This window comes from Saimiri boliviensis, chromosome 5 (assembly GCF_048565385.1).
Source record: "Saimiri boliviensis isolate mSaiBol1 chromosome 5, mSaiBol1.pri, whole genome shotgun sequence".
In the NCBI taxonomy this organism is placed as follows: domain Eukaryota; kingdom Metazoa; phylum Chordata; class Mammalia; order Primates; family Cebidae; genus Saimiri; species Saimiri boliviensis.
Genome location: NC_133453.1, coordinates 18,651,170 through 18,679,096, shown reverse-complemented (window position 1 = coordinate 18,679,096; position 27,927 = coordinate 18,651,170). Strand labels below are relative to the sequence as shown.

Sequence of the window (27,927 nt, the reverse complement as noted above, 5' to 3'; positions counted from 1 at the left end):
TTGGTCAGATTGTTTCTTATTGTTCTAATTTAAAAATAGGTAGAAATCAAAGTTATTTATTTCACTAAAACTATTAGCACCATAGTTGTGGCCATGAGTCTTAAAGCCAAATCCTACGACGTCTCAGGTGCGTGCTTACATATTGTGAAAATTCCTCCCAGTACTGTGTAGACCTAAGTATCTTCCCCTTCTCTTTTCTTCTGTCTCCCCACTTAAAAAATGTTTTTAGATGATCAGATTCTGGTCTGGGGAATGCAAGGTTTGGACTAGCAATTCTTGCATTAATGAATCCTATTTCCACCCGTAACAACAAATCGTCTATGTCTGAGTGTGATCTAATTTCCTCGTTTTTCCTCCTCCCCCCACAGTATCCGTTTGTGTTGGGACTGGTGATGGCCGTGGTGTTTTCTGCCTTGGTGTGTCTCAGCAGGCTCTACACTGGGATGCATACGGTCCTGGTAAGGCTTTGGGGTCAGGTCTTGCGGTGATGGTTTGAATGGTGTTATGGTCACTGGGTCAATATGTTTCTCATACTACTTATGAAGTTGTTTGCATGTGTATTTATATTTCTCATCATGTCAATGCAGTAAGTAATTATGTTCAGGTGCATGTGTGACAATCGTAATGAAACATTAAGATAATATAAATGAGGCTGAGCTACACGGAACCCTCAAGATTTTGAAAAATGGGCTAGAACAGCATTGGAAACTCCAATCATTTACATTCAAATAGGTTTACTAATGATGCAGCAAGCAGTACAGGAAAAGCCCCCAGGCTCGCAGACACAGGTGAATAGATGCAGTTCCCCACGTAGGTCCTCATACACAGGGGCCGGAAATCAGGGGCTCCAGTGCCCTTGCAGGGTAAGGGTCCACCCAGGCCAGAAGAGCCTGGAATCATGTCTTCGCTTCCTTTCATACTGTTTTAGGTGGAGGCAGTGGTGGGAACAGAGTCCCATCTGCATTTAAAGGTCCATCCACCCTTTTGCCATATTAGAAATATTTTCCAGGGCTGCCATGATTCGCACAGTTAAAATTCCTTGAGAATTCAATTTCCTAGTGTGTTCACAGTTGCCTTGAAGTTCCAGAGCATAAGGCTGATTGTGGTTGAACATAGGGGCAATATTGATCATGGTAATGGGTGCAAGAAAGATTTCTTTACAAAGAAATGGCCCTTGCTCATTGTGTGTTTATCTCAACTCTGAAGCCCAAAAGTTAAGTTAGCAAAAAACCTTGCAGGGAAAGGCCTACACTCCACATGGGACTTCTTGCTTCTCTCTCTGGTCCTTGGTGTGGGGATTTTATGGGAAATGTGGAAGGGAGGCGGCAGAAGCCTCAGAGTGAACAGATTGGGGTGATCATTTGTCAAAATGAACAGAGGCCAAAGTAACTCAGAGAAGGGGGCCTTATGGCTTCAGGAGGGTCTGTCAAACAGAAACATTATGCTTTCCTCTTAAAATGCACAGGCAGGTGCTGATAGCAACTGACTCAAGGCCAGGCCTCAGAAGAGGCAGGCAAGTTTCCCAGTTAAGGAGTGCTAAAGATCTCAGGAATCCAGGTAAATAATTTAAATGCAATTTTTTAAAACACATCAAAATTCCTGCCACAAAAGCCCCACGATGAGCTAAACAGTCATATTTTAAGTAAAGACAAGATCTGACCCTGTATTTGTGTGCCCCTTCTGTCACCTGCTTGACCTCAGCCTGGCCCTGATCTGGAAGCTGTTTGGGTGAAGGCGGGGCTCAGATCTTGGAAATATGAAAGGAGCAACGAAGGGCCAGTCTTGTAATTTTCCCTTCCAAGGCACATCCTTGCCATCCCCATACCACGTCACACCACACTGGTGGCTTCTGAGATAGAGAGGAGGAGGGGAGGAGGGCGTTGTCAATTTGCTATACTGCTGCTTCGTGCTGCAGAGAGGCTCTCTCCAAATATGTTCATGGACTTCAATATGAAATGAAGGTGAACTCTCAGGTTCGCTGGCATCTCTTTTTTATCTAGGGCTACTTTTAAATTTCTGTAGGCATTAATAAAAAATGACCTTGGCAATGATAGACTGGATAAAGAAAATGTGGTACACATACATCATGGAATATTATGCAGCCATGAAAAGGAATGAGATCGTGTCCTTTGCAGGGACATGGATGAAGCTGGAAACCATTATTCTCAGCAAACTAACACAGGAACAGAAAACCAAATACTGCCTGTTCTCACTCATAAGTGGGAGCTGATCAATGAGAACACATGGACACAGGGAGGGAAACATCACACACCAGGGCCTGTTGGGAGGTGAGGGGTGAGGGGAGGGAACTTAGAAGATGGTTCAATAGGTACAGCAAACCAGCATGACACATATATGCCTACGTAACAGACTTCCACGTTCTGCACATGTATCCCAGAACTTAAAGTAAAATTTTTTTTTAACTGATCTTGAGAACTTGGGTTAAACTTAAAATAAAAGTAAGCACGAGCATGTGGAGCTACAGAAATGAATAAAGAGTACACAAAACCCACCTCACTAGAAACACAGCTACAGCTTTTGCTTTTTAAAGTGAGTTGCGGGGACGGTAAGCAGATATTTAGGGAAAGGTAAATTAGGCCTCTTATCCAGATGCAAGGAATGGGTCCCGCCCCCCTTTTAGGAGCATTTGTCCCAGAAGAAACTGGAGCAACAGGCCACAGCCACCATTGTTCCCAACTCCATTGTCCCATCTGTTTTGTCAGGACCCAGGTCTTCTTTCCTGATTATAATTTCATTTCATAAAGATCTTAGACCCTGACTCAGGCAGGCTCAGGCCCAGGTACCAGTCAGGCTACAGGACCAGAGCATGGCCTAGGGTACAATGATGAGTAATTTCTAATAGAAGGGAACAGTTGGTGTTGATAGTAGGATAAGGTGGAATTATGGATTCGTAGTCTTTATTCAGCAGCAACTTAATCAGTCCCTACAGGGCGCTGGGCTTGGAACTCGATCTGGGAGCTCTTGTAGTAAACAAACCTACCCCGCCCTTCTGGTGTCCAAGTCTACTGAAGGAGACAGATGTCTACCCTGCTGATTACCTGACGTGATGATATGGTTCGGATGGAGTAGCTGGATTGAGCCAGCGATGGTAGCATGCCCTTTCCCTGGGCCCCTCGTAATCTCTAGGGAATTTCTTTTATAGTCGCTCTTAACCACAGCTGCATATTCAAACCCCATGGGAAGCTTTCAAAAAAAATCTCTCTGAAGATATTTGTAGCCCCATGTTCAGAGCAGCCTTATGCACAACAGCCTAAAGGTGAACCCAAGTGTTTACTGACAGATGACTGGATAAACACATCCAGGCTAACAAAGAGTCGTGGTGAGTTCAGTCCAAACCATCATAATCAAGTGACTATCACAACAAAGCAAATCCCACACATTTTTTGTTTGTTTCTCAGTGCAAGTAAAAATGATGTTTATACTATTCTGTTGCCTAGTAAGTGTGCAATTGCATTATGTCTTTAAAAAAGCAATGCACACATAATGTCTTAATTTAGAAATAATTTATTGCTAAAAAATGCTAACAATTATCTGGGCCTTCTGTGAGTCATAGTGTTTTTGCTGGTGGAGGGTCTGGCACGGTGTTGATGGTTGCTGACCGATCAGGGTGATGATTGCTGAAGGGTGGAGTGGCCGTGGCAAGTTGTTTTATTTGTAATCGTTGTTTGTTTTTTTGTAATCGTTGTTTGTTTTTTTGAGACATGTCAATCTGTCACCCGGGCTGGAGTGCAGTGGTGTGAATCTTGGCTCACTGCAATGTCTTCCTTCCAGATTCAAGCAATTCTCATGCCTCAACCTCCCAAGTAGCAGGGACTACAGGCACGCACCACCACATCTGTCTAATTTTTGTATTTTTAATAGAGATAGTATCTCACTCTGTTGCTCAGGCTTATCTCAAATTCCTGGACCCAAGCAGGCATCCCGCCTCAGCCTCCCAAAGGGCTGGGATTACAGGCGTGAGCCACCATGCCTTGCCTGGCTGTGGCAGTTTCTTAAAAGAGACAGCAATGAAGTTTGCCGCATCCTTTGATGCTTCCTTTTAGGAAGGATTTCTTTGTAGAATGCCAAAGCTGTTTTATTTCCTTAGTTTTCTCCCCTTTACCTATGTGATGATATCTGATAGTCTTTTAGCTGGAGTAGAACTTTCAAAATTAGAGTCAATCCTCTCAAACCCTGCAACTGCTTTACCCACTAAGTTTATGTCATATTCTGTACTTCCTTGTCATTTTAACGACGTTCACAGCATCTTCACCTGGAGGAGATTCCAACTCAAAATACTGCTTTCTTTGTTCGTCCATAAAAAGCAACTCTTCATTCAAGTTTATCATGAGATTGCAGGCCATTCAGTCACATCTTTAGGCTCCACATCTAATTCTAGCTCTCTTGCTATTTTCTTTGCTTTTTTTTTTTTTTTTTTTTTTTTGAGATGGGGTCTTGCTCTGTCGCCCAGGCTGGAGTGGAATGGCACGATCTTGGCTCACTGCAACCTCGTCTCCCAGGTTCAAGCCAGTGTCCTGCCTCAGCCTCACAAGAAGCTGGGACTACAGGCATGCACCACCATGCCTAGCTAATTTTTGTATTTTTAGTAGCGGCAGGGTTTCACCATGTTGGCCAGGCTGGTCTTGAACACCTAACCTGAAATGATCCACCCAACTTGGTCTCCCAAAGTGCTGGGATTACAGGTGTGAGCCACTGTACCCCACCTTTTGCTTTTAAAATCATATCTGCAGTTATTTCCTCCATGGAAGTCATAGCCCCCTCAAAGTTATCCATAAGGGTTGGAATCAATATCTCCCAAATTCCTGTTAATGTGGATAACTTGACCTCCTTCCATGAACATGAATCACTAATGTTCTTAATGGCGTCTAGAATGGTGAATCCTTTCCAAAACGTTTTTGATTTACTTTTTCCAGATCTATCACGGGAACCACTATCTATGGTAGCTTACAAAATGTACTTCTTAAAAAGTAAGACTTGGAAGTAGCAATGACTCCTTGATCCCTGGGCTGTGGAATGGATGTTGTGTTTAGCAGGCATGAAAACAACATGAATCTTGCATATGTCCATCAGAGCTCTTGGGTGACCAGGTGCATTGTCCATTAGCAGTAATAGTCTGAAAGGAATCTTTTGTTCTGAGCAGTAGGCAAAACAATGGGCTTAAAATATTTAATAAATTGGCTGGGCATGGTGGCTCACACCTGTAATCTCAGCACTTTGAGAGGACAAAGCCGGTGGATCACCTGAGGTTAGAAATTCAAGACCAGCCTGGCCAACATGGCGAAACCCTGTCTCTACTAAATATACAAAAATTAAGCGGGTGTGGTGGCAGGCACATGTAATCACAGCTACTCGAAGGCTGAGGCAGGAGAATTGCTTGAACCCGGGGGGCAGAGGTGCAGTGAGCCAAAATCCTGCCATTGCACTCCAGCCTGGGACGTAAGAGTGAGACTTCGTCTCACAAAAAAAAAAAAAAAAAAGTAAATTATGCTTTAAACAGATGTGCTGTCACCCAGACTTTGTTATTTCATTTCTAGAGCACAGGTAGAATACATTTAGCATAATTCTTAATGGCCCTAGAATTTTCAGAATGGTAACTGGGCATTGGCTTCACCTTAAAGTCACCAGCAGCATTAACCCCTAACAAGAGCATCAGCCTGTCCTTTAAAGTGTTGAAGTCAGACACTGACTTCTCTCTGGCTATGAAGGTTCTAGATGGCATCTTCTTCCAACATAAGGCTGTTTTGTCTACGGTGAATCGCTGTTGTGTAACATAGCCACCTTCATGAATGGCCTTAGCTAGATCTTCTGGATAACTAGCTATAGCTTCTCTATCAGAACTTGCTGCTTCACCATGCACATTTATGTTTAGAACACAGCTTCTGTCTTTAAACCTCATGAACCAAGTTCTGCTCGTGTCAAACTTTTTTTCTGCAGCTTCCTCACCTCTCTCAGTCATCATGGAGCTAAAGAGAGTTAGGGTTTTGCTCTGCATTAGGCTTTGGCTTAAGGAAATGTTGTGGCTGCTTTGATCTTCTATCCAGGCCACTCAGACTTTCTCTGTACCAGCAATAAGGCTGTTTCATTTTCTTATCATTCATGTATTCATTGGAGTAGCATTTTTAATTGCCTTTAGGAACTTTTCCATTGCATTCTCAATATGGCTGTTTGGCATAAGAGGCTTAGCTTTCGGCCTATCTCAGTTTTTGAAATGCCTTCCTCACTAAGCTTAATCATTTCCAGATTTTGATTTAAAGTAAGAGATGTCAGCCAGGTGCAGTGGCTCACCTGGAATCCCAGCACTTTGGGAGTCTGAGGAGAGAGGATTGCTTGAGCCCAGGAGTTGGAGGCTGTAGTGAGCTATGATCGTACCACTGCACTCCAGCCTGGGTGACAGAATGAGATCCAGTCTCTAAAATAAATAAATAAATGAAGTGAGAGACATGTGACTCTTCTTTCACTTGAACACTGAGAGGCTATGAGGGTTATTAATTGTTTCAATATTGTTGTGTCTTAGAGCATAGGGAAGCCAGAGGAAAGCGAGAGAACACAGACACAAAGTGAGCTCAGGCCACTGGAAAGGTGGTGCTGATAGAGTTCCTGGATACGGCATTACCACAAAACTTCAATTTGTTAAAAGACGCAGCATATGCAAAGTGCAATCAAATGAAGTACAGTAAAATGAGGCATGCCTGTCCACATACAATGCAGTATTACTCAACCTGGAAAAGGAGGGGAATTCTGACACCTGCTACAACATAGATGAGCCTTAAAGATATTATGTGAAGTGAGATAAGCCAGTCAGAAAAGGAAATCTTATATGATTCCACTTACATAAGGTACCTAGAGTAATCAAATTCATAGAGACTAAAATTAGAATGGTGGTTGCCAGTGACTGTTGGGGACAGGGGGAGGAATAGGGAGTTATTATTTATTGTGCATAGAGTTTCAGTTTTGTAAGATGAAAAGCATTTTGGAATTGGATGATGATGTTGGTTGCACAACAACATAAATGCTGTTAATACCACTGGATACTTTAAAATGGTTAAGGTGGTGAATGTTAGGTCATGTGTGTGTATACATATTGATAGATATATGGAGGTGGGTCCTGGGCTTTGGTATTTTTTTAAGCTCCCTGGTTGATTTTAATGTGCAGCCGGAGTTGAGAGTCATTGAGTGGATTAATGATCCGTCTTTAGTGCTGGATATGGGCATGCTCCTGAACAAAACTGGGTTGGAAGGTGGAAGGAAACTGGAGACAGATACTCTGTAGGCACCCAGCATCCACATGTACTTATATGCCATGAGCATCAAAGCTGTGTGCCGTCAGGGTGTGCCCTGATCCACCCTGATTGCACACAGCTTTGATGCTCATGGCATATAAAAGTATATAATTCAGGTGGCTGCCTGCTTTATAGTAATGCTCTATCTGCATAAGTAGGAGAGCAATAATTTGCTTATCCACCACTTAAGAAGTCATTCCTTGTCAGATGTGCTTTGGTGCCCCTGTCAAAGCTTTGCTGACAGGCTCCAGCTAGACTCCTGGGCAGGCCCCAGTGAAGCATGGGGAGGCATTAAACTTACAGGGCTGTGTCATCATCCTCACCAAACCAGATCTGGCCCCACCCCGGGGAAGGCGTCCCTGTCTACCAAGAAACATGGGCAACACTCTAGCTCCTCCCTTCCCGCACCTCCATCAGTCAGGCTGAATCCCTTCTGGCTCTTAAATATGTCTCAAAGCTGTTCTTACACCATTGCTAGGAAATTATTTCAAAATCTGATTGTACTGTTCCACGCATAGAGAAGTTTCTCTCTTGCTGGATGTGAATGACGACACAGCCCCAGTTGTGAGCGGCAGCCATTTGGGAATGTTTAGGGAATTGGCATTTGAGAGAAGTCAGTACTGTTCATGCCAAAACGTTGAAACAAAACACAGGGGCCTGGTGACATCACTGGGTGACTGTACCACTCTGGGGGCCACCCTACTTCTGGGCTCACCATTCAAGGTAAAACAGAGTTCCTTATTGCTGAAGGCAGTTTTTACTGAGGTCTTACATTCTCCCATGGTGAAAAGCATTCTATGTGAAGTGACAATTTACAAAAACAGTTTTTTTGGTGTATAATTTCATGTTCTTTTGGTTTGAAGAATAAACCAATTGCAACCAGCTGAAGAAGAAGAGAGAGAAGGAGGGAAGGGAGGGAAGATAGAATGTATTTGAAGCACTGGGGTAGCTCGTGGAGCTCAGGAAGGTGTCAAAAAGCCACGCCTCAGGAGGGAGCAGAAGCGGGGTGGCTTGAGGAGTGTCATCAACTTCCCTTTGGAGTTCCACCATTCTTGTATCCCAGCTCCCAACAACTCTCCCCTCAGATCAAAACTCTAACATATGGAGGCGAGACTTCGGTTGGACCCAGCAATACCCTTGGACCGTTAGCCTTGGCAGGGGGACAGGGTCGCAGAGCAGAAATGGAAGCTGAAAGCCGCCCCTGTGGGATGTGAAGGCAGTGTCCTGTGAATAGGGACTGGAAAGAGCCCCATCAGGTTACCATAATTGAGTGTGCCCAAAATCAACTGGTTACCACCTACATTTGTCAGGACTCCTTGAATGCAAATAGCAGACACCAACTCAAACTAAGCTTACAGGAGAATGTATTGATGTTTATAATCATAGTACAAGAAGGTCAGAGGCGAGACTGGCACTGGGAGAGTGGGACCCCAGGCCTTGACCTTCATCAGAAGCTTCCCACACCATTCTCCCTCAAGCTCATCTCTGCATGATGGATTCATGCTCTCGGGTTGCCATCCTCCCTGAGGTTGGAATCTTGGGCTTAGTTTTTTTTGTTTTTTTTGTTTTTTTTTCTGTTTCACTCCTTAAAGGACTTCAGGGAGGAGAGTTTCAGGGAAGATCTCTCATTGGACGCACCTGGATAAGAAGTCCATGGCTGCATCAGATGCTATCCCAGGGGTGCCGGGAACTGTGAGCCAACCTGTGTGAACAGTGGCTCTGATTGGCAGCAAAGGTTAGGGTAAGGATTGGCATACAGGAGGTTTGGTTCACTAAAATAAAGTGCCTCTGTCATCAGAAGGGAAGACAAAGCCTGTGATAAGCCTTCTACATCATCTATACCATGGCATTTTTCCTACTTTTTTTTTTTTGAGAAGGAGCTTTGCTCTTGTTGCCCAGGCTGGAGTACAATGGCATGATCTTAGCTCTTGCCTCCTGGATTTAAGCGATTCCCATGCCTCAGCCTCCTGAGTAGCCAAGATTACAGGGATGTGCTACCACACCTGGCTAATTTTAAATTTTTTTTTTTTTTTTTTTTTTTTTTGTAGTAGTAGTAGTAGAGATGAAGTTTCTCCCTGTTGGTCAGGCTAGTCTCTAACTCCCAATCTCAGGTGATCCACCCACCTTGGCCACCCAAAGTGCTGCAATTACAGGCATGAGCCACTGCACCTGGCCATTTTCCTACTCTTTCAAAGGCTCAAAATGTGGACCTAAAATTGTGTTTGTAGAGGAAGGAGGACTAGAGCAAACCCAGAAGACGAATCATACTATAATCGTGATGCCCTGAACTATTCAACTTACACAAAACAGATGTTAAGCCCTTTGACTAATAAAGCAATCATCCCAAATATACTAACAGAAAAATTAGCCAGAGTTGTTTGTTGTTAGTAAATGTGTGAAATATAAATAAACAGAAAATAGTTGTTCCATTATTTTGCACGTGACCTAGCTGAAATGCTGCTCTATTTTATTGTCCCTAAATTGTTTGATCTTTGGATAATTATACAGATACTGTTTTATTTGCTTATTCATTTATTTTGTTTTCATCCCAAGTTTTGATTTAGTTTTGGTTAGAGTTGGAGAATGTTGAAAAGGCTTCTCAAATACTAAATTATCTGCAGACCACACAGAACTGTTTTCTGGCTTTGGACTACAGCACTTTTGTTGTATTTTTTCATGTCATTTAAAAAACTCTACTTCAAACTGCCTTACTTAATATGGGGAAAAAAGCCAGTTGCAATATAAATTACACCCTACCAAACCTTACTTTCTGTTACACCCTGTTGGATGAGTTACTGAGATAAAATGAGAATTTAGTTATGTATCTGTGTATCAGTCACTACGTTATTAAGCCCATTGTTTTCTCTTTACCCTGGAGGTAAATATTTTTACCCTTTTGTGAAAATAGAGAATTTTTTCTGGTTGAAAAGTAATGAATACTCATGGAGAAACATTCATTCCCTCTTGGTTTTACGTTTTTTTTTTAAAAAAAAAAGACAAAATAAATCATTTTTTAACCACCAAAGGAAAAGTTCAGACACTCATTGTTGGGATGAGGTAAAGGGAAATTGAAGGCATTTTATGCTTCTGTATTAGTTGAATCAAAATTAAGCCTTAGCACAATTTCCCGCAAGAATTTTGGTGTGTATTTCTAACTACAAACATAGGCAAATTAATTTTTTTTATCTTCTTTTCCATCACCATTCAAAAAGCCACAGTGGGTGTGCAGTGGCTCATGTGGGCATAGTGGCCCAGCACTTTGGGAGCAGTGGCCAGCACTTTGGGAGGCTGAGGCAGGCAGACCACCGGAGGTCAAGAGTTCAAGACCAGCCTGGTCAACATGGTGAAACCCCGTCTCTACAAAAATACAAAAGTTAGCGGGGCATGATGGCAGGTGCCTGTAATCGCAGCTAGTCAGGAGGCTGAGGTGGGAGAATTGCTTGAACCCAGGTCGTAGAGGTTACAGTGAGCCGAGATTACACTATTGCACTCCAGCCTGGGCAACAGAGATAGACTCCATTTCAAAAAAGAAAGAAAGAAAGAAAGCCACAGTGGGGGCAACCATTTTCATCTGTTTTACAAGTGTGGGATGAATCAGCTGCTCAGGTCTAGGATGGGAGCTGGATGAGCCTTGAGCACAGACTGCAGGACATGGATAAAGACAGAAGTTGGTCAGGCACCAGAGTAAGGCAGGGGTCAGAGGTCCCTGCATAGCAGAGAGACACAGTCAAAAGGGCTGGGGTAGGCATTGGGTCCATCTGCGTCAGACCAGAAGCCACTGTGCCACAGTGGAAAAACCAGTTGGCCCCTGACATTCTGCAGCCTGGCACATGGGCGACTGCTTCAGGCTGCTTCAGCATGGTGTGTTATCAGACCTGGAGGAGCTCATAATTAACTGACAATTAGCCTGACTGGGGTCCCTCAGGAGGGGACCTCCCTGAGGCTAATGGCCAGGCAGCTGAACAGAGTAGGTCTCTGGCTTCAGAGATGGTCCATTGGGAAGTGGGTGGTTTATCCCAGAAGACCCAGAAGTGCCAGCATGGCGAGCAGGGAGCTCAGTAAAGGCTTAAAGTCTGGGTGGTACTGAGAATGCCTCCACTTTTCCCAAATAAATAAAAAGCAGCCACATTTAGGGATAGCACAGATTTGAGGTCTAACACTACTGTGTGTTGTATTTGTGTTTCTAGACGAGTTCCAGTTTCTACTTAAGACTAAGGGGTTGATGAAATTTTCTATAGCCAGGCTCCATCTGCTTCTTTCTTTTATTAGGTGCTTGCCTTTCGGATTATATAGCATGTTACAGATAATTTCATTGAAGGGTGAGGTTTTTCCATAGTTTATAACTGTATGCCTCTCTTAACGCAAAAAGTACCGTCTTCAGAATTTGTTTGTGAAGTCACCTTTTGTAAAATCAATCTGACTTTCCCATTTATTTGCATCATTTTAAAATTAAAAATGATAAGAATAGGTAATATACTCTGTTTTAGCTGAAAGGCCAAGGAAGGATGTTTACATCATTGTTTTAAAAAAATGTTTCAGCTGGGCACAGTGGCTTACACCTGTAATCTCAGCACTTTGGGAGGTCAAGGTGGGGGGATCACCTGAGGTCAGCAGTTTGAGACCAGCCTGGCCAACATAGCAAAACGCTGTCTCTACTAAAAATATAAAAATTAGCCAGGCATGGTGGCAGGCACCTATAGTCACAGCTACTTGGGAGGTTGAGGCATGAAAATCACTTGAACCCAGGAGGCGGAAGTTGCAGTGAGCCGACATTGTGCCATTGCACTCCAGCGGGAGGATAGAGCGAGACTCTGCCTCCAAACAAAAATAAATAAATAAAATAGGAAAATAAAACATTGTTTCTTTGGCCCCTTGGGAAAATATAAATGCAAATTTCTGCCAGCATGATCACTGTTATGACATTTTGTTAGTCTGTCCCAGTAGTGGAACAAAAAGAAAGAGAAATGGATGATTTACTATAATTCCTTAGCTAACCACTGAAACCTGAGAATAAAGCCTTATTTCTAAATCAAATAAGGAATAATGTCAACCTAGTTCAATAAAGAACTTACCATCTTCAAAAGGCAAATGAACTCCTTAGAAAAGAAGGATCCTAAGTATTTAATGATAGTACAGTAGCTCAAAGCCATGCAGGCAGAAACAAATACAATGTGTCAGGGGCAAACTGTGTGCCTCAGCCAGGAAGTCTCCTTAGTCTACATGCTGTTTCCAAAACCATTTGGGAAAATTAGAAAATATAAGTGAATATTTATAGAAATGCAAAATAGAAAGAGCCCTTTCTATGCATGGTAGTAAATGTATAATCCACAAAGAAAAGAATAGGTGAGTTGACTACATACATTTTTAAAGACATCTCTGCATATAAAAAAAATGGAAGTCAACTTTAAAACCATAAATGTAATAGGTAACAAAGAATTAATACAATGAATTAATAAGCAGAAGCCCAGCATACCAATGGACAAGAACAGATAATTCCTAAGAAATAAAAATGTCCAATACATATAAGGAAACAACTCCATATATATTTATATAGATATGAAGGAATAAAATAGATACAAATAAAAGTGAGATACCATTTTTAAATTTTTGCCTGTGAGACTGGTTTAAAAAAAAAAAAAAGAACGACAGTCAAGGTTGATGAGAGGCTGTGAATAAAGGGACATTCTCATTAAGGGACATTTAAATGTAATATACACAAAGGTAGTAAAATGTTTGATGCATACCTCCTGACCCAGGAATTTTTTCTAATAACTTTTCCTGAAGAATAATGGAACAAATACATACAGACATTTAAATGAAGTTGCAGTGTTATTTAAAATAGTGAAATATAATCTAACATGCAACAATAAGGATTTATCCAATTAAATGAATGGCATATCAAGATATGGGGCAACGTTTTTTGACTACTAAAGGTCATACAGATACTCTGTTATTATATTGAGAAGTTTTATTATTTGTCTTCTTTAGATCTATAATCTATGTGGAATTGTTCTGTGATTCTTCTTTGTTCTACATACATACCCAGTTTACTCAGCACGATTTACTGAAAACATTACTCGTTATCCTTTTACAGAAACATCAACTTTGTCATAAGTTGTGACTGTACTCTACATATATAGTAGTTCCCTTTTATCCTCAGGGTATTCATTCCAAGACCCCCAAAGGATGTCTGAAGCTGCAGGTACCAAACCCTATATATACTATGTTTATTCCTATACATATACATCTGTGATAAAGCTTAATTTATAAATTAGAGACAGGAAGAGATTAACAACAACAACCCATAATAAGATAGAACAATCATAATGATATGCTACAATACAAGTCTTGTAAATGTGGTCTCTCTTTCTCTCAAAATATCTTATTGTACCGTATTCACTGACTTTCGGACTGCAGTTGATCATGGGTAACCGAAACCACAGGAACAAAACCACACACTGTACTCTGTACTCTTCTCATTAGTCTATGTGTCTATCCTCCTGCCAGTGCCACTGTCATTATTTACTGCAGTTTTGTTGTAAGTATTGATATCAGGTAGTGGCAGCCCCCCAACTTTGTTCTTCAAAATTATCTTCACCGTTCCTGTATTCTCATGTAAATTTTAGAAACAGCTTGTCATTTTCTCCAATTCTGGACTTTTTATTGGGATTAAATTGAATCTACAGATGAATTTGAGAGATCTGATATCTTTTGTAATATTGACTATTCCAATACCTGGGCACAGTACATCCCTCTGTTTAGGTCTTTAATTTATCTTAGTAATGTTGTTGTTTTCTTTATAGAGGTCTTGCATATCATATATTAGATGTATCTCTAAGTATTTGATCTGCTAAGTGCCATTCTAAGTGCTTTACAAATATTAACTACCTCATAGGGTAGTTAGCAGAAAACCTATAAGGAGGTACTATTATCATCCCATTTTTACAGATGAGGCATAGAGAAGTTAAGTAACCTAGCCAAGGTCCTGTAGCTGTTAAAAGGCTGAACTGAGATGTTAAGTTAACCAGTGTGACTTCAGAATGCATGCTTTCAATTACTAGTCTATACTATACCCCCAGGATGTTCATGAATGCATTGAATTGCAAACTATGAAAATATATTTAATGTCCATCAATCAGATCTTGTTATTTAAAGTGTGGTATGTCCATAGAGTGAAACATTACACAGGCCTTAAAATATAGTTGTCCCCTGGCTAGCCATGTGCAGGAAGCAGAAACTGGACCCCTTCCTGACAGTTTACACAAAAATTAACTCCAGATGTATTAAAGACTTAAATATAAGACCTAACACCATAAAAACCCTAGAAGAAAACTTAGGCAATACCATTGAGGACATAGGCGTAGGCAAGGACTTCATGACTAAAACACTGAAAACAATGGCAACAAAAGCCAAAATAGACAAATGGGACCTAATCAAACTCCACAGCTTCTGCACGGCAAGAGAAACAATCATTAGAGTGAACTGGCAACCAACAGAATGGGAAAAAATTTTTGCCATCTACCATCTGACACAGGGCTAATATCCAGAATCTGCAAAGAACTAAAGCAGATTTGCAAGAAAAAAATAAACAACCCCATCAAAAAGTGGATAAAGGATATGAACAGACACTTTTCAAAAGAAGACATTTATGTGACCAACAAACATGAAAAAATGCTCGTGATCGCTGGTCATTAGAGAAATGCAAATCAAAACCACATTGAGATACCATCTTACACCAGTTAGAATGGCTATCGTTAAAAAATCTGGAGACAACAGATGCTGGAGAGGATGTGGCGAAATAGGAACACTTTTACACTGTTGATGGGAGTGCAAATTAGTTCAACCATTGTGGAAGACAGTGTGGTGATTCCTCAGGGATCTAGAAATAGAAATATCATTTGATCCAACTATCTCATTACTGGATATATACCCAAAGGATTATAAATCATTCTATTATAAAGACACATGCACACTTATGTTCATTGTGGCACTGTTTACAATAGCAAAGACCTGCAACCAACAAAATGCCCATCAATAATAGACTGGATAAAGAAAATGTGGCACATATGTGCCATGGAATACTATGCAGCCATAAAAAAGGATGAGTTCATGTCCTTTGCAGGGACATGGATGAAGCTGGAAACCATCATTCTCAAAAAACTGACACAATAACAGAAAACTAAACACCACGTTCTCACTCATAAGTGGGTGTTGAACAATGTGAACACATGGACACAGGGAGGGAAACATCACACACTGGAGTCTGTTAGGGGGTGAGGAGCTACGGGAGGGATTGCAGGGGGTCGGGAGGTTGAGGAGGAATAACAGTGGGAGAAATGCCTGATGTAGGTGACGGGGGGATGGAGGCAGCAAACCACCATGGTGTGTGTGTATCAATGCAACAATCCTGCAAGATCTGCACATGTACCCTAGAACTTAAAGTAAAATAAATAATAATAATAATAAAATGTATATATAAAGTTTTCCCTTGGTATAGGTGGGAGACTGGCTCCAGAACCCTCCATGGTTATGAAAATCCACAGATGCTCAATTCCCTTATATAAAATGTCACAGTATTTGCATATAATCAATGCCTATCCTCCCATACATTTTAAATCATCTCTGGATTATTTACAGTTTCCAATATGTAAATTCTGTGTAAATAGTTGTTATACTTTATTGTTTAGTGAATATTGACAAGAAAAAAAAGTCTGTACATGTTCAGTACAAATACAACCATCCATTTTTTCTTTCAAATATTTTTGATCCAAGATTGGTTGAATCCACAGAAGCAGAATCCATAGAACTCATGGATTTTGAAGGCCGACTATAATATAGCTCTATGATTTTGGAAAGGTGCCTGTGACATATTATTAATATTTTTTAAAAAGCAAGTTCAGAACAGCTTGTACAGTATGGTGCCACTGTTGTCAAGTTGTGAGTGTGTATGGGGCATCAGTTATGGACAAAGGACTCTGAAATGCATTTTTAATAGTGGGCCTGGCTTGTTATTATAACATAATAAAGCTATTTTTATTTAATGGACAGAGAGTATTCTTATTCTCCTCCTGTCTATGTATATTTCTCAGTAAGTAATAGCTAATGAAAAATAAAAGCACATAATAGCTATTGAATGACTGAACAAGTAATTATTTGAGCTCTATTATTATTTACATGAGGATTTCCTGGAAGAGAGGAAAGATTTTAGACTTTATTGTGATGAAAAATAACTCTTCTTCTTCCACCGGTACTTGCATTTCTTAGGATTTCTTTTTTTGCTCTGTGACTTTTTTTTTCCTTTTTTAAAAATAGAAGAAAAACACGTAATGTGAACTTTGGCAATCAAACAAGTACACGGGTTTCAAAGAGCTTATGTCTTTTTTATTTTTATTTTTAGAAGGGCCTCACTTTGTTGCCCAGGGTGGAGTGTAGTGGCACAATCTTGGCTCATTGCAACCTCCTCCTCCCAGGTTCAAGCGCTTCTCCTGCCTCAGCTTCCTCAGTAGCTAGGATTACAAACATGTGCCACCACGCCTGGCTAAGTTTTGTATTTTTAGTAGAGACAGGGTTTCACCATGTTGGTCGGGTTGGTCTCAAACTCCTGACCTCAGATAATCCACCCACTCCTCAGCCTCCCAAAGTGCTCGGATTATAGGCTTGAGCCATCAAGCCTGGCCTTCAAAGAACTTATGTCTTTTGTCTGTTATAGTTTAGGAATCTATTTTAAAACTCTCAAACCATTGATCTGCAGAATTTCTCTTAATCATTGTAATCCTACCTCCCAAATACAATTGGAAAAGGGAACTAAGTTCTCAAAAGAATTAAGATCTATCCTTCCCTTCTTTGTGGTGGTTGTTTCAAAACGGGAAACTCCACCTTAAAGAGTTTAGAGTTGAGCTGGGCCAAGTAGCCTGTCAAGAGAAACAGCAGATTCCAGTTGTCACAAAAGGGCAAATGGGTTGTTTATCCATCACAGCCGTAAAACTGCCTGAGAACTGGTCTGTTACCAAAATATATCCTGTTGGTGATTTGATGAATGCTGATTGGATACAGCAGATGTAGAAGAGCAAAGTAGCCGGCTTGCAGCTATGCTCTGAAAATTAGCTAAAGGTCTGGAACTTCATTTTAATCTCAAAACACTGCTGAGGTCTGTGTTTACATATGTCTGTGGGAACGTTCCTTGAAACATGCTCACTTGGGAAAGGAAATAAACATGTCATATATCATATGTTTAAATGCACACAGGGTTTCCTGTAAGGGCTATGATTTATTTGATATTTTTTAAAGCCCTGACAACCTGGATAAGATTAATTCATGTGCATAGGCCTATGGCATAGTTGGATTTCCACACCGTAATCCTCAGCTTTCATCACATTTACAAAAGCAAAAGGTCACACAAGCACCACAATCTTGTACCTCATTGCACCTTGCATGTCACTTCTCCATTGTAATAAAATTAAATAGCTTAATCTTATGCTCACTTGAAACATACTTAGTAACAAGGATGTCACAGTCTCTGTAAATGAGATTGTCCAGCCTCATCAAAAAAAGAACATGGCCATATTTGACTTCACTGGAACAATCTGCAAAAAACAACTAACATTTTAAAAATCCTCAGTAATCTCTAGTTCCTAGTAGGTAGAAGGGATACAAAATATTTCCCCAGGGAGCTGTGCTTTTGCACAGGAGCCATGACTCAATAGCTCAAACAACATTCCCCAAGTTCAGTGACAAAGGGCTGGGATAGATTCACTTTCCTCTGCATGTGAAAACCCATGTCTCCAGGTCTACAAAGAATTTTCAGATCTTTTTCTTGTGCCTCTTTGTGCTTATGTATTATATATTGCAATATCACTCTAGGACTTTCAAAGACAACAGCACTAATGTAATTCAGATGTTTTTATTCTTTTACATGTGTGGCAAAAAAAAAAAAAAAAAAAAGGCATGCCAGAAGTTCAGAAGTGCCCCCTTTAGCATGAAGAGCTCACATTGGCCTCTGTGATTTAGCAAGGTGAATCCTCTGTCCAGCAACCTCAGCATCTCCTGGGAGCTTGTCAGAAATGCAGACTCTCAGGCCCTTACCAGACCTACTGAGTTAGAACCTGCATTTTAACGAACTTCCTGGGAGATCTGAATACAATATACAATTTGAAAAGCACTGAAAGTCTAGATGCACATCCCAGAGAATATGGTGATGATGCCAATGAAGCTTCAACCTGCATGGGCCTGTTTAACAATTATATTGCATTGAACATAATTCTTCTGTTCTCTTGTTGCCCAGAGGCCCCTCGGCCCACCCAGATCTGAGCAAAATTACTAGAATGTTTGACAGTGTCTTTGTGCCTTCTAGCAGGTTGCCCTTCCCTAGGCTTGTCATTCTGCAAGCTGCTTAGCAGTTGTCAAAGACGATGTTATAACCTGTCTGGAGGCTTGTTTGATCTAATGTCACAATCCTATTGACCTGCCAAATCCTGTGATTCATTATAACTAGAACTGTTCATATTCATGTGAATTATGGGTGGGGAAATTTTGTCTCTTTCATGAAGACTTCTGTTTGAACTTGTTAGATTCTGTGAAGTCAAGACAAGCAACTGATTATATCCTAAATCATGCTTGATATGAAATAAAGTTGAGAAATATATTGTATACTCAAATACTTTTCCAGTTATATTGATATTATACAAAGCATGCAAATTTTATATTATATTATCATATTACCACATGGAAAAACATAATATTTGCCTTATTTACCTTTTAGCAAACCAGTATCATTTAAAGAGAATATACAAAGGAAAGCAAAATTAAAATTGCACTTGTCTTTACATGCAGTATACATATTCAATCACCTAACATAATTTTCTTTATAAGTATTTAGTCATATAAATAAACACTGAAATAATAATCTACTTGCTAGGGTATAATTTTTGAATGGTAAAATCATAACTCCTTTCAAAATATAAAATGAGTATGTGTCAAAGATTTTATTAAATTCATTAATGAAAGTACCAGTAAGATTTAATGAAGGAACTAGTAAACATCTATAGACAATCTAATCAAGAAATATTACATTGAGATTATTAGGTTATATACAAAACTAGTTATATGTCCTACAGAGTTACTGTCCTACAGGGCAACAAACTGTAACCTACAGGTTTCATTTCCACCAAACCGAAATTATTTGCCTTTCAACCAGACAAAAAATCTACCAGCTAACCTATCATTTCACTAAGTCTGAACTCGTTAATCAATAGTAAACAATAAGTTGAACAAAGTACTTTCCCTTTTATAATCCTGGGATGGCCTTTGCCCCCAAATGACATAGAAATCAGGTTTTACCTTCTGTTCACCTTTTTTATGATTTTTCTTAGCACACTTATAGAAAACCATCTTTTGTTAAAATTGTCAATTTCAACTGAAGATTTAAGTATGCTCACTTTCCGAGCGGACACTTCTTCTCAAATTACAGAAGGTGCAAATTGACATACTTTTTTCTACCTCATGGAGTTATTCCTGAGCCTCAGTCAGTTTTCAGTCTTTTTCAAAGCCTTCTCTGTATAACCAGAGGTTTCCACACCTAGTGATTTTTAGTTCTAGACTTGTAACAATGCTAGGATATCTAAGGTGGCTCAGAGGACAGTCATGACATGGAAAGGACAAGCTTTCAGTGACAGAGTGCCCATTCAAAGACCCATTCGTATCAGGTGATTCTACTGCTTTTGCACATACCATGTGGCAAGGTAAATCAGCTTCCTGCTTTTGACTGATCCCTATGGACATCGATGTGCTTTCAATAGGAAATTAATATTTTTGAACTTATGCATTCACTTTTCTCCCCTATACATATGCTAATTACATGTAGGTTTCTCTCTGTAATCATTTATATTCATATTCATGAATGATGTGGTCTCCTCCTTGTCATTTGGCTGCTCTTGAATCTCATGTGCATTATTCACAGAAATTGAATTAATTTTGAGCTAGCATAGAAAAGAATAAGTATTCTGAGTCTGTTAACTAGGAAACACTGGCTGATCTATGACTAAAAGTTATGTTCTAGAATAACTGCAGTGTTTTGGTTTGTGCCAGTTGGTTTTAATGTCAGCATCTGCTTGCATTCAAAGCATTCACAGCATCTGCAAAGAAGTGGGCCTTGGCTTTTACTCTGCTCCTGGTTTCAGCTCACTCTGTGAAGGCAGCCAAGGGCAGAGAAGGCCCTTCACATTCTCAGCAGGGGACCTGGCAAAGGGGAAGATGCCAGAATCATAGAGTTCTCAGCATAAATAGTTCCAAGATCTGAATGCATTCTTTCCCAACAATTGACTGAATGGGTTTGTTCTCTGCCCTTCTTTCTCTCTAGCTAACCTTGTGTTGTGTTGGCCTGTTCAATAGCATTCTTCAGTGAAGATATTTGGAGATAGCATGTAAATTTGTCACAGTAAACTGCATATGGGAATGTGATGTAGCATCAGAATTCATAAATGCTGGAAGTTGTCAGGGTCAGAGTCTGCTGTTGAGATACCCAGAGATGTTTACCAAAAGGAGAAGTGTTTCTGTTTGGCTAAGAATGAAAACACTCTATTTTATGTGTTTATCTAAGCATTTAGTAAAATTTGTTCTGATGCTTGGGGTAGCTCTGTTAGCATTCTTTTCTAAACACTGGAGCTTGTCTGCCTCTATTATTGTTTCCTATAATAAGATATAATAAAATTCAAACTTTTACCTAAATATCGAGTTTTATAACTGAAAATGAGAATAGGTTAAAAAATCAAAGGGATTTAGAACTTTCTGCATTTGAACTTTGGAAAATGTTAGTTTTGTGTAATGATTCTTTTATTCCAAATAATTTAAAAAGCTACATGTAAACCTTGGATGCTAAACTGAATTAAAGGTTGACTCTATTTCAAACAATGCTATGGGGTAAGGCTGGAAACACGTCTTGCATGCTTTTATTTTAAAAGTTACTTAGATCATGAAGGAATAGTATGTTGATGATCATAGCGTTTTTATTTTTTGGCATGATATGAAAATTATAAACAATCATTTCAACTTTAGTCTGTTTTTTAAAAAAATCTGCTTTTCACATTCTGATTTTTTCTCCTTGATTTCATTTTATTATAATAAAAGCAACAGGCATTGACTCTAGAAAACTTGGAAAATACTGAAGTGTAGAGAAGATAATAGTCGTCTATAATATCCCAACACAGAGAAGAAATTACTCCTAACATTTTTATTTCTCTCTGATATTTTATCCATGCTTATAAGCATATATTTATATAAAATTAGGATCATGTTTTCTGCAAAGCTTGTATTCTGTTCAAAACATCTCATTTATGGTTACCTTGAAACCATAAAAAATAAGGTTGCAGAAACTTGTCTTTTCAAATGGAAAATGTTCCTGCTATATTATTAAATAAGAAAGCAGCATGGTTTTTATCTCATTTTTGGTGTAAACAGAATAATGTGCTTAATTTATCTTTCTAGATTCTCTCTTATTATGACGTATGTTCCATTCTTTATGCTATCTTTGCTTGTTTGTGCTTTCTGATGTTTCTGTAATGGATCATGTGGACTTTTTGGACTTAAATGGCATGAGCTGAAATAACCCAACAAGAATCATCCCTATATACTTCACGAGAAGCCTTATTATCTTCTCTGATTATTTTCTTACAAGAAATTCCTATGAGTGGAATCACTGGGTCTAGGTGTTGGAATATGTTGTATATTTTGTATACTTTGTAGTCTAGTTATATCTCTCTATGAGAAGGGGTTTTAAATTTGTTCTTTGCAAAGTAAAGAATATTCATTCTCTCCATTTTTGCTCTTATGCCTTTCCCTTATCATGCCTTTTGCACCATTCTCTTTACCTATCTTCCATGTATTTCATATATTTCCTATCAACCATCTACACTCTTTTCTCTCTTCCCTTCTCCCCATCCCTCAAATCCACCTGTTCAGTTATCCCCATTCTTTGTCTTCTGTTACATAGTCATCTGCCCTACAGCTTGCCTTTGCTGTGCTGTAGAACTGTGAACCATCTTCCCCTGGCCTCACATACTGTGCAGCTCCAAAAAAGTCACCTCCTAATTTGGAATATGCAAAAAAATAAAAACAAAAAATCCAGTTCAGAGATGGATATTTTGTGAGCTTTCATAATTTCTGTGAATTTGGTAGCTAACATAAACATAAAACATAAAAACACATAAACAGTTGTTTTCAAATTTTCAAGTATTTACAGTGTTTATTTTTAGAAACTGTTTGGAATAATTTTATTATAAGAAATTTAGAGCCTTGTACTACAACGCTCATTAGCTACAGTTCAGGTATTTTCCTTACAAAAATACCTACATGTTTTTATTCCAATATCACCTTTTATGGCTGAAAATCTCACCAACAGCCATATCGACTAAAATTACTTTTGCCTCAAATGCTGGGGCTGTGAACCAAAATAGTCTAGTCTCCTGATGCATTGAAGATGAACAAAATTCATTTTACAAAAAATATTCCCACCAGATGTCTGAGAATTTGGTTACAAATCAGCAGTTACAAAGGAAGAGAGGAAAGGAAGACAAATTTTTATTTACCTATTGAAACAACAGGTACTAAGTATTATAGGCACTTGGGATGAGAGAAAGGCATTCCATTCTTATGCCCTTACATCCTCATTACTTACCTGCCACTTCTGAGTGAGAACATACAATGTTCTGTTTTCCATTCCTGAGTTACTTCACTTAGGATAATGTCTCCAATCTCATCCACGTTGCTAAGAGTGCCGTTAATTCATTTCTTTTTATGGCTGAGTAGCATTCCATTATATAAACATACCACAATTTCTTTATCCACTAGTTGACTGATGGGCATTTGGGTTGGTTCCACATTTTTGCAGTTGTGAATTGTGCTGCTAGAAACATCTGTGTGCAAATACCTTTCTCATGTAACGACTTCTTTTCCTCTGGGTGGATAACCAGTAGTGGGATTGCTGGATCAAATAACAGTTCTACTTTTAGTTCTTGAAGGCATCTCTCCACACTGTTTTCCATAGTGGTTGTACTAGTTTACATTCCCACCAGCAGTGTAGAAGTGTTTCCTGTTCACTGCATCCAAGCCAACATCTATTATTTTTTAATTTTTTGATTATGGCCATTTTTGCAGGAGTAAGGTGGTACTACATTGAGGTTTTGAATGACACAAAGGACTCTGGGGACTCGGGGAAAGGATGGGAAGAGGGTAGGAGATAAAAGACTACAAATTGGTACAGTGTATATTGCTCGGGTGATGGGTGCACCAAAATATCACAAATCACCACTAAAGACCTTATTCATGTGACCAACCACCACCTATTCCCCAACAATCTATGGAAATTAAACATTTTTTTAAAAAAGAAAGAAACAAAAGGAGAAAGGCATTCCAGTGTCCCAATTCCTATAATTCAATGTCTGCTACGTGTTAGGCACGCGGCTAGGAGCATTGTAGCATAATGAAAAGACCCTGGCTTTGCTGATCAGACCCTATAATCAACTTAGAGGAAAAGCAGGCAACACACACGAGAGCAAAAGGTAATGCAAGGAAGGGATTTTGAAGTAATACCCAGCAAGTGCCTTCACATTCAGTTCAGGGAGAAGGTGAGAGAAAGGTTGTTTCTGACTGTGTTAATACAAGAAGATATTTTGGAAAGGAAGTAGCTTTTAAATTTAGCCTTAGAAGCACCAATAAGATCTTGATAGAGGTGGTTAAAGTGTGCTGTACATAAAACAAATGCAAAATTTTTACCCTAAAATTGTATTAGGTATATTTGGGAAAAGCAAATAGACCTATTTGAGTAGAGCAGAAAGTTCAAATGGGAAAGCGAGAGAAAACGTGGAATGGTGGGCTAATGAAACCCATGTCATAGAAGCCTTTGTAAACCTCTACGCTAGCATTTCCGAGTTTTCTATTTAGACTCACGACAATCAGAATTACCTTGTGGTGTTAAATGTAGACTCCTGGGCCACACTTCTGATCAGAATCAGAGGACCATACCCTGAATCTGCATTTTAACCATTTTCCTAGGAGATTCCAATATGCACTAAAATTTGAGAATGTTTGCTACTGAAATAACCATCAGCGCAGTGTGGCCTAGAAGTGTGAGGAAGAAAGGATTCTTCCTTTTGGAGGTCCCTCTGCCAGGGGAGTCTCAAAGCAGCATTCTTTAGCTCTGTGCTTTGTAGATTTAGGTAAAGTGACTGTTTTTTTATCTTCCAGGCTTCATTAGGGCTCAGACTGGAGTCCAGTGGAGCTGCCTGGAAGATGATCTGAGTGGCAGAATCTTCTGTCCCCCATGAGAGAGGAGAGGTTGTTTGCAGTGTGAAGCTCATTGCATGTGGCTCTCCTCCTTCCCTCAGAATTATGCCTTTAAAAACATACAAACAAAATGCCCTCAGAGCTCTGGAGGTGAGATTTTATCACACTGTCCTGTGAGGCGGACACCTGAGGGCCCTGAGATCTCACTCATATGGAAGTGGAAAGGCAGATGCTGTTTGGAAGAGGAGAGACTGAATTTTATCTTACATTTTAAAAAGAGGTCATATATTCACATGACACAAAGTTCAAAAGATACACAGGGCATCTTGTGAAAAGTGTCCTTCCTGACTGTCCCCAGTCATCCAAGTAGCACTTCTGTGTATTCAAGTGAAAGGATATCTCTGCATCTGCCCAGCTTTAAAAAATGGAAATCAGGAGCCGGGCGCGGTGGCTCAAGCCTGTAATCCCAGCACTTTGGGAGGCCGAGGCGGGTGGATCACAAGGTCAAGAGATCGAGACCATCCTGGTCAACAAGGTGAGACCCCGTCTCTACTAAAAATACAAAAAATTAGCTGGGCATGGTGGCGCGTGCCTGTAATCCCAGCCACTCAGGAGGCTGAGGCAGGAGAATTGCCTGAGCCCAGGAGGCAGAGGTTGCAGTGAGCCGAGATTGCGCCATTGCGCTCCAGCCTGGGTAACAAGAGCAAAACTCCATCTCAAAAAAAAAAAAAAAAGAAAGAAATCAGAAATGGTAATATACTATATGCTCTTTTCTGCATCTCGCTTTTTTTTTTTCTTTCTTTTCTTTTTTTTTTTTTTTTTTTTGAGACAGAGTCTCACTCTGTCACCCAGGCTGGAGTGCAATGGCGTGGTCTCAGCTCACTGCAACCTCCACCTTCCAGGTTCAAGTGATTCTCCTGCCTCAGCCTCCTGAGTAGCTGGGACTACAGGTGCCCACCACACCGGGCTAATTTTTGTATTTTTAGTAGAGATTGTGTTTCACTATGTTGGTTAGGCTGGTCTCAAACTCCTGACCTTATGATCCACCCGTCCCTTGTGGCCTCCCAAAGTGCTGGGATTACAGGCATGAGCCACCACACCTGGCCTGCACCTTGCTTTTTAAAATTTCTTGTTAGAGCTTCCTCATTCTTTTTGCAGCTGCATAGTATTCCACTGTGTGACTGTGTGAATCATTAAATTTAACTAGTCCTCTATAGATGGAACTTGGGTCATCTCCAGTGTGTTGCTATTACAAACGATACAACAACAGATAACTTGTAAACATTTCCTTTCAAACTTGAGCAGTTATATCTATAAGGTCAAGTCCCAGAATAAGATTGTTTGACTGGAGGGTAAATAAATGTGTAATTTTTAAAGCTATGGACAGGCTCCTTCCCATAAATGTTACACCACTTTGCATCCGTATGATTAATGAAAAAGAGTCCCATTTCACCCCTACAGTTTCATTAACAGAATGTTAAACCTCTGCGTCTCTGTCGGCAGGGACAGATGAGGAGTCAATTTTCTGCATGGTTTGTGTGGGAAGGTGAAGGAGGGAGCATCTATACTGGGAACCTCGCTAGGGGTCCAGAGCCTGCTTTGCAGATAGCAGCAGGCATTCAGTGGCAACAGAAAAGCCCGGCAGCTTTTTCGTTTTGGTTTACGTGGCTGAAATACATTTTTAAATTTTATTTTAAAAATTCACTTGAAGTTTGGCATAAAGCTCCGTGAATATTACCACGTGCATCGATCTGAGTGACCCCACCACGATGAAGAACAGTTGTATCATCCTCAAAGCTCCTTCCTGCCATCCCTTTGGAGTTACCACCTCCCTCCACCCCGAAACCCCTAGGCAACTGCCGATCCATTCTCCATCACTGTGGTTTTATCTTTTCGAGAACATGATATAAATAGAACCGTACAGTATGTAACCCTCGGAGCTTGACTTCTTCCGTTCAGCATAATTTCCTGGAGGTTTCATCCAAGCTGTCACACGCCTTCATAGTGTGTTGCTTTTTACTGCTGAGGGGTATCACAGTTCATTTACCCATTCACCCATTCAGGGACATTGGGGTTGTTTCCAGTTTGAGCTGATTATTAATAAAACTGCTGTAAGCAGGCCTGTACCATTATTTGCAGAAAGACAGGTTTTAATTTCCCCTTGGTATAGTTTAATTTCATATCGTATTGAGTAAGCTTAGGGATATTTTCATACATTTAAGGGACATTTATATTTCCTTTTCTGTTTGCTTATTTCTTTTATCCCCCCTTTTTTTTTTTGGTGGTTTTTGATTTTTATTTTAGACAAATTGGTTTAGAGGAGTGGATAGGACATCCAGATGGAAACGCTTAGCATTCAATTAAAAAAGGCAGGCTTCAATTTTGAGACTGAACGATGTGGACTTCAGAGGCACACTGATAGGGAAGGGAGAGAGGAAGCCAGGGAACTATGCAAACTCAAGAGAAAAACACCCAGGGCTTGAAGACAGAATCTGTGGAAATGCTCACATTTAGGATGTGGAAAGAGGAAGATGTAATGGAAGAAACCAAGAAAGAGATTTCTTGGAGGTCACAGAAGAACCAGGCTATTTCAGGGTAGCATTAATGCAAGCTGGATTTTAAAGGTGTGATAAGTAAAGGGTTTAAATTCCAGGGCACAGCGTTAAGAGAAAGAGAGAACATTTCTTTCCAAATAAAAGGCCTACACCACTTCATTCTGATTGTTTCAGCCAGGTCACATGACTACCCCTGCACTACTCATTATGAAAGGAATTTAGTGCATTGACTGGCCTACCTAGGTCATGTGCTTCAACTCCATAATTTCCCAGAACCTCATGGATCCCCAAGGAGAAATATGGGGCTGTTGTTGGAAGATTTAGGTGCTGAAGAAACAGCCAATGAGTGTCCAGGGAGTGGCCTTTGAGAGTGGTGCATCCCCTGAGGGCGGGGGCCTAGGAGCAGCTGCCTATCACGTTGAGAGACTGGAGGCAACAGGTGTTGAAAACCCAGAGTTTGGCTCAATTTTGGCAACCAGGAAGCCTACACGAGGGACTTTTCTCGCCAAATTAAGGCAATATGAGTGCATAGTCATATGTCCAAGAAAAGAAGCCACAGGGACGGAGGGGAGGCTGCAGAGATCGTGAAGCCTGAGGGGATAGTGGACGGGGACTGAAGGGCGCACTGGGGAAGCCCTGGAGCCAGGTGCAGGCAGCGAGGACACACAGCCCGTCCTCGGAGAAGCGGGGCGGTCTCCCTCACCCCACCACCCTCGCTCCTCCCCCGTCCACCCTCACTCCCCCCACACCCTCGCTCCTCCCCCGTCCACTCTTCCGCAGTCCACTCTCACTCCCCC

The 27,927-nt window shown here is 40.4% G+C and overlaps 1 protein-coding gene across 1 annotated transcript in view; it reads left to right on the top strand.

The window, feature by feature from the left end:
• The window catches only part of SGPP2 (sphingosine-1-phosphate phosphatase 2), a 154,567-nt gene that overhangs the window by 120,861 nt on the left and 5,779 nt on the right, over positions 1 to 27,927 (top strand). Inside the window, exon 4 of the mRNA XM_039470142.2 lies at positions 369 to 458. Within this exon, the coding sequence (XP_039326076.1) occupies positions 369 to 458 (90 nt within the window). The remainder of the gene's footprint in view (positions 1 to 368; positions 459 to 27,927) is intronic.